The 8,572-nt window shown below is 32.3% G+C and overlaps 1 protein-coding gene across 2 annotated transcripts in view; it reads left to right on the forward strand.

Moving 5' to 3' along the window:
* The window catches only part of LOC111085677, a 29,074-nt gene that overhangs the window by 11,757 nt on the left and 8,745 nt on the right, over window positions 1–8,572 (forward strand). For both annotated transcript variants that reach the window (XM_022385384.1, XM_022385383.1), the window contains exon 2: window positions 5,318–6,326. In XM_022385384.1, coding sequence (XP_022241092.1) covers window positions 5,358–6,326 — 969 coding nt within the window. In that variant the 5' untranslated portion in view covers window positions 5,318–5,357. The remainder of the gene's footprint in view (window positions 1–5,317; window positions 6,327–8,572) is intronic.

Raw genomic sequence — 8,572 nt, forward strand, 5'->3', positions numbered from 1 at the left:
TATATATATATATATATATATATATATCGTATAAAGTGCTGTATCAGTTTTAGAAGTGTATCTGTGTTAGAGAAGCAACTAACATGTAAATACGATGACTAATGCATGGATTGGTCTTTCCAATAATGATTTAACGAGATAACCTACTCGTCATAACGAATTCTTTGAATATGTCAGTTGGGCCAAAGTATCGGAAATTCTGGTAAGCTGGTTATTACAGGCTGATAATGAAAAATAAAATACTGCATGAAATAACTATATGATGGATTTGTAAAGCTCCTGAAGAGCAAACTCTTGCCTACCTTTGAGACGAGAACAAATATTTTCATGTCTCGTTGCATATTGTGTTTTAGCTAAAAAATAACGTCAGAAACGTGGAAAGTTGATTTTATTTTAAGTGATTAACGAACTTGGATCCACAAATTCTTAATTTCAATGATACGGAAGAAAACTACTGAAGCAGGTAGTTAGTTGTTTGAACTGTTAAGGATGGGTTAGAGCAGGATACCCAATAAATCTGTGCTATTGCATGTGATTATATCATAGTACTGAACAAAATTCACGTAAACTAAATGCAGAACATGAGATGGGTGTATCTAGATTGCCATGAGATTGTAACATCATCGAATCATTTCATCTCACTTAGCTTTTCCTAGCTTTACTATAGACAAGTGAAATCATAATGTTTTCAATTTTCGCGTAAAGTTTCACAAAACGCTATCTACGTACAGCCGTTACTAATTATAAACTAATAGATTAGAGAGAAGACAGTTGGCTTACAGCACTTATCAACAACACTTGAGCTACACCAAATAATTGGATCTGTCCAGCACGGTTTTTGTGAACCAAGAACCCTAGGATACATAGTGTGAGTACGTTAATCGCTGGGTCATGCTCAGCTTAGATCAGAATATAAACGTAAATACAACAAACATCTACCCCTTGACCGGCTTAACAGGCTCCTTCTGAATTCACCTATTTAAACATATCAACAAATAAAACTGTATCTAAAAGGATTTTCTTCTGTTATTGATTTTAAAATGTTATATATATTTATGTATTTTAGTTTTTACACACAGCGCAAATATTTGAGAGTTTTACAACATTAAAATTTACAGAAGATGGTTCCACTGCTCTACCTTTGCTTGCAATGAAAATTAGTATATGTATGTGACAATTACTTCCTAAATATGTTTCTCTATGCAATAAATATGTCACGTAGACTTTCTAGTATCAGAGTTACGCTCTCTTACATTTTAAAAGTGTTGCTGAAAATCGCGAGAAAATAATTAAAACATTTTGCACTAAATAAGCTAAAAACAAAGAGATAAGTCTAAATTACTGTAACCAGTTTGTCCTGTGTTGATGCTCTAGCTTCGTGACGTAATTGATATGTTAAGGTCGAGATGAGATATTCACCTGCATATCTCCATGTTATCAAAAAATTAAGGAAAATACTTTTTGTCTCTCCACAAACTCATTTTAAACTTGGAACTACCTACATACATCAGACTGTTGAGTTTTCTTTATGGAACGAAAGTATGCATCTAGTGTGTCAACCTATCACAGTGCTGTCGTAATCAGATTTTGTTCTAGGTATTTCAGGTGTTTACTTGCGATATTTATAATTTTGATAAGAACCTAATGCTACGTATGTGGAAAACAAGTGTTACGTCAGGAAACAAACTGTTCACTAAATAATTCTATGAATCATTTATAATTTCTGATCAAACTATATCTCATGAGATTCGGCCAGTTAAGTAGATTAGGGAATTTCTAACCAAATGTAAATATTTTATGACATAAGAAGTTTTACTAAAAATAGATTCATTCTTTAGCTTTTTAATTTTTTTCTATATAGTTAGAGTGATAATTCTAATTTTCTATGCAATACTCCAAAAGTATGTAAGTGAAAAGTGTAAACATTTTTGTTAAAAATCAGTTCTCTACCTCGACAAATAGTATTTCTTTTGCACTCATTGAATTTACCTATATATTGTAATGTTATTTTAACATTTCATTGCTTCTCTATTGTTCTCAAACAGTGTTTATTGCATTTGAGACATTTACCAATTAGAATTGATAGTAGATTCGACAATTAGTCGATTTTATGAGGTATATTTTTGTAAGCTGAGAATCCAAAATAACTTTAGTCAATACACTTGCGCTGCAATAAAAGCCATACATTATGAACGACTTAGTACGTTGTAGGTTTTTTTTATTTTAATGTGTGTTCAAGCATAATTAATTGATGTCTTTAGCTCCCCCCAAGTGGCACAGCGGTACGTCTGAGGACTTATGCTAGAAACCGGGTTTTGATACCCGTGGTGGACAGAGCATAGATAGCCCATTGTGTAGCTTTGTGCTTAATTACAAACAAACGTCTTTAGTTCTTTCATAAAGTTATAATGTAATATTTTTGATTAGTGAGAACAAAGTTACCCACAACTGTAAAATCAGAACATTTCCATGGACGCAGTGGGCGATAAAAACATTTTGTTACCTTATTGTTTCGTAATATGTTAAAAGTATCTTTTATTACCTTATTGTTTCGTAATATGTTAAAAGTACCTTTTATTACATTTATTACCTTGTTGTTTTGCAATATATGTTAAAAGTACCTTTTCTAAGGTATCTTATAAGTTTGTGAGGGTGTCTTTAGGCAACATGTAAATTTGTTTATTTTAAAATTTATTTTTCACATTACTTTAAAGTATTCTATAAATAAAAATAGCACAATTTAAACAAACGACGGTATAGGCGGTAAAACGTCATTATCGTTTTTTATATAAGTTATCATTATTGGCTAACAAAATAATGCTGAAGTGATTCTGTCGTAATAGTGGACGCATCAAAGATAAGGAAGGGAAATTCTTTTTGAAAGAGATGTAGTGGCCAGAAAATAGACAGAGTATATAAGTAACTTGTATGATGACCCTAATCGTGGAGAACCCAGAGTGATAGAGAAACACTGTTCCAAGCATTATGAAGTGTTATATGTACTAAAAATGATGAAAACAGGGAAGGCACCAGGTATTGAGGAAGTAATAACAAAACATCTGAAAGCCCTGGATGAGTCAGAGATAAAGATTGTAACCAATTTATGTGACAAAATTTACTGATCTGGTCACATACCTAGTGATTTAAGCCACTCTCTATTTATAAAGTTACCAAAAAAGTAAAAGGCAATGGAATGCAGTCAATACAGAATCATAAGTTGAAAGTAATGCTGAAACTCATGATAAAGAAAAAATATAATCATATTAGAGGCAGAGATAACCGACACTCAGTCATGATTTAGGCTAGGTAATGGCACAAGAGAAGAGATATTCAATCTAAGATTGATCTTTGGTAAATGCTCGGAAGTAAGCAAGTACACACACACACACATACACACATACATGTATATATATATATATATATATATATGATTCATTGAGTATAAGAAGACTTTTGACAGGGTGTACCATCAAAAGATAATGGATGTGTTAACCAAGTGTGATACAGACAGTAGAGATGTGAGATTCATCCAGAACCTGTACTGGGAGCATAAAGCTATTCAACCTTTACACAGAATAAATATTTAGAGAGATAGATGAGCTCCCTGGAATAAGAATTGGAGGGGTTAATATAGTGGCACTGAGGTACGCTAACGATAGAGTGCTACTGGTGGTGTCAGAGGAAGCATTACAAAGGAAGTGAGCAGAAGAAGTTTAGAGTACGGGTTACCATGAATATAAAGAAGACAAAAACCATGGTTATGAGGAGAGATGTAAAAAAAAATAGTTAGAGTCAACACCAAAGTGGATGGTCACACACTAAAACAAGTTGACAAGTTTGTCTACTTGGGGCAACTAATATAAATGAAGGTGGTAAATGTGAAGCAGAAGTCAAGAGACAGATAGAAATTGCAAGAGAAAATTTTATCCGTGTGAAAGATGTATTAACAACAAGAAATATTAGGTTCGAGACAAAGAAAACTTATAAATTGTTATATATTTTCCTCTATGCTGCAGAGACTTGGATACTAACCAAAGAACTCTGAAACAAAATATAATGTGTAAATGTGGATGTTCAGAAGAATGTTGAAAAAAAATAATATACAGAGTTAAAACAAATAAGGAAATATTGAAAATGGCCAAAACATAGCGTACACTAAAAGCAGACATCCAAAAAAGAAAGTGCCAGTATTTTGGACACATTATCAGAACAAATTAGATTCAAGAATCTGTTCTATATATTAACCCTGGGGAAAACGTTGGTTAAAATAAAATGTATATATATATATACATATCTGGAGTGTAAAGGTAGTTTTTTCTAAACGTCTTATCAAACGTTGTAAAATGTTGTTTGGAAACTATAAAGGCAGTAGAGACATAGTAATGGGGTTTAAAGTTTCTCACTACATTTATTAATTTCTTAGAATAAATATGATTTGTAACCTACTACAATTTGTTTTACAAATTTACTGAATTAAATCATGAGTTGCTTAAGCTAGGTGGATCGGAATTCAGGTATGATGGTTTGTTCTAGGTACAGTTTCGTAAGCTTCACGAATGTTTCTAATTTTGTGTGTTCTTTTATAGTCAGAACTTTCAGAATTTGCATAATATTTTAAGCCTTCCAGAGAAAGAAAGTTTACTTTATGTTTGGTTTTGATGTATAGTCCTTTACTCATCACTAATAACCTGAAATACATTAGGTGTTTAGATGATATGTGACATTGGGTCACTATTAATTATCTGTTATTATTAAATGACTAACTGGTTATTTATTTACTTGTGAATTTCACTGAAAAAAGGATGACATATAGGCCTACGCAGCGCTCATGAACTGTGAATTCAATGTTATCTTTCATTCATGTTCTAGCGAGGAAAATAAATTAAAAATACATAATTAACCAGTTAGTTCGCTGAATAATAAAAGATAATAAACTGTGACGGTATGTCACATGTTATCTAAATGCCTAAAGTATTGTAGGTTATCAATGATGAATAAATGACTGTACATCTAAACCAAACAAAACTGCTTATATTCCACCACTATATGAGGCGTACTTTGTTTATCTGCATCGCTTTTCAAAAGAAGCGCTGATAAGCTGTGAATTCAGCGAAACCAAATGTGCTATAGAAGAAGTAGCAAATGAAAGAATAGATTAGGCCTCTACGTCATGTTTTTTCAATGAAATTCGCCTTTCTGTGAGAAAGAGAAATTCACAAATAAATAAATAAAATTCAATCGTGTAACTGTTTAAAAACATGACCATAAGAAGTGTATGTTAACTCATCTTAATATGTTATTACTTATATTTTTACAGAAATTATATTGAAAAATCGAAAGATTATTACAAATAACGTATGGCTTCTGAAAAACTAAACAGAAAACATGAAGAAGAACAATGTTCTACAGATTTTGCATTGAATAAAAAAAACGCTACTCCTAAACGAAAACAATACTCCCATGTATTGCAGTACAGAGAATATGACTTGTGTCAGGGAGAAACCTTCATAAGACAAAGTAGAGTCATTTCAACTATAACTCATGCATTTCTGTGTCCTCATGATAGACGTAATTCTGCAGAAGTAACTGACTTCTGTGACGATTTTTGTCATAATGAAGCAATACAAACATACTGTAAAGGGCAAGATTTTCTTGGCAGCGAAGAGTCAAGAGTGGAAGAAGAAACTTTCTCTCGTCAAATGACAACCCGGAAAGCGAAACCCGGACCTAATTATCAACAAACCTTAACAACTTCAAGAGGAATACAAAAAACTGGTCACCTTCTTTGTGCAACTAAAGTTCTGTCCTATTTGCCTTTTGTTCCTATCATTTCTTTAACTGATAATTTGCTAAAGTCTCCCGTAAACCATGAGGATTGTAAAACTGAATATGGAAAAATTAAAGAGGAGACTCAGAAATTTTCTAAAGATGCCATTAGATATGTCTTAACTACCAAACTGTGTAAAAATGATAAACTTATACAAGAGTACAGTCCTTTAAACGATCCTCTTGCTAGGTCAGTAAGGAAGCTAGTTACACAAATGATAACGATGTACAGAACTTCTTACGAGATCTCTGTACAAAAACTGGATATATCGGCCAATAACATCTTTGAGGCTTTCAAGGCTGTTACTGACAATTTATTTGAAGGCAACAACGACCTGATAACTTGGAGCCGATTGATAGCCCTTCTGTCCTTTGGCGCTCAAATGACCTTACATTTATATGAAAACGGAATGGAAGAGTTTGCTTCAGATACTGTGAATTTTGTAGGTACCCACCTTGGTGAAAGAGTCACACCGTGGATTCAGAAGCAAGGGGGTTGGGTAAGTGTGACCTTTTAAAAACCTGCTTTATGCACGTAGATAACCCGCTTAAAAATCATAAAAATAGCTGGGTTGCAAATAAATAATCTACAAAAGCATAAAAATATTTGAGAAAAAATATAAATGTACATTGAGTAAATAATAGTTTCCAAAGATGTGGTGGGGGGGGGGGTATAGAGTGATTTGGTGCTTTAAATGGCGGTGGTGTGTGGGGTATAGAGTGATTTTGGTGCTTTAAATGTCTCTTTATTCAAGGTCCTTACTGACATTCATTGTTCATGGCCAGCAATAGATATGGGAGAAAACTTGTACATCTTGAAAGTTAAAAAATAGTAACAATATATATATATATATGTATGTTTGTATGTGTGCATTTTGTGAAATTGAATTCAGTAAGCTAGGAAAACAAATGATTAGGTTGTTAAAATATTTAGAAGTCTTAGTGCAGTTCAACTTCTAAATGGTGCCATCTTTGACAACTGAAAAGAATAGTAGTTTGATTCTTCCCCCATCGGATGAATGTAACATGACTTATTATCCACTGAAAGGGTTAAAATAGAATTACTTGTAAAACTCAAAGTAACCTTTCCCTAGCTGGGGGGTAACGCTAATTACCAGGTCATACTGCTAGCTCAGTAGTAGCCACTAGTAGGGAAGTAATTAGATATATTTAAAATAACATTAAAGTCTTGTAGTTGTGTTCAACGACAATCATTTAAGTTGTAGTGGTACAACAGTTACATAAGTGCTAAAAGACAATGTAAAAAAGATAAATTACAAAGCTTTTATTTTTGCATTGCATACAGATGCTTTAAATCTGTTCAATGCTAGTGCGTGTAAAAACTTTCAGCGCTAGCAGCGGAATTCTTGACTCGTACTTGAAACACGCTTTGTGGTTATGTATTTAACGATCTCCTGGTTTCATCAGACTTCAAGATTAGCTGGCAGTATTCCTAGTTGTTTCCGGTGTACATGGACAAATGGTGAACTGGTGATAACATAGATAAGTCTTATATCATTATTCATTTATGTTTGCATTCCAAACTACTTTCCTTCGCGATTTTCTTGGGCGAGTAAATTCCGTTGGTGATTATCAGCTAAAGACTCAACCAATTATGTAAGTATCAACACACAAACACAATGTATACAACAGTGAAAAGGGTGACCGGTAATTTGACTCCCAGTATTTTCACTTCCAGTAATTTCACTCCTTGTAAATTCAAATGTCAAAAAATAATCAATAATAAACGTAGCATTTATTAAAAATTATTAAAAGTGATGCAAGTTATGAAAAATCGATCTTGGTTTTTCTGGATTATATCTAGCAAGAAGAACTTACAGGCCTACGTTCTCTTACAACCTATTCAGTCGTTCAGCTACTGCAACCAGCAGCAATTATGAAACACTAAAACATATTTTTCGACATTAATAAATTATTACATAGAATGAATTTACAAGGAGTGAAATGCATAGGGAGTGAAATCACCGGCAGTGAATTATCCTACACCTAGTGAAAAGATACATAAAAATATAAGCCAATAGTATTAAGATGTGGGATACAGTGGGGGTCTAAAGAACCAGTATTTAGCTTCAAATGACAGCTACATTAACTAGGAGCCTTTTTACTTCATTTATTTCGTAATATTATATTGCTTAATTTTCGAAATGAGACACGAGTTTCATCAGAGTGAAAACCATTTAGCAAATAAGTGTACTCTAAGTTTTTGAAAAATGCATTCCTTTTTTCTACTAGACAACTGAGAAATAAATGATTTGATGACGGAGCAAAGACATTAAAAAGCACTATCTTATAATCTTTTTATATTATAAATGTATTTGGATTAAGAGGGAAAAAATCCTTCTGAGAAAATCTGAAAATGAGAAGGTAATAAGAATTGAAACTGAACACGATTTAAATAAATTATATAATATATTTTGAAATAATTATCGCTATTAAATATGACAAATCAAGAATCCTTATAATATCATTTTTCTGGTTCAAGTATAATTAATTTATTACAAATGAACATATGTAGTTTATGTAGTAATTTAGTTTTGTCTTGTATATTTACAGTTAATTCCACAGAAAGTACATACACAGAAAGTCTTTACAGAAATTTCAGTAAAGGATTAGAAGTTTAATTTTTTAGATAGATAAATGTATAAAGAAATATAAATTTAGATATTATAATAAATCTGGAAGTATAGTTTGTTTGTTATGAATCTCGTGCAAAGCTACACGAGGG

Source organism: Limulus polyphemus, unplaced genomic scaffold, assembly GCF_000517525.1.
Source record: "Limulus polyphemus unplaced genomic scaffold, Limulus_polyphemus-2.1.2 Scaffold546, whole genome shotgun sequence".
In the NCBI taxonomy this organism is placed as follows: Eukaryota; Metazoa; Arthropoda; class Merostomata; order Xiphosura; family Limulidae; genus Limulus; species Limulus polyphemus.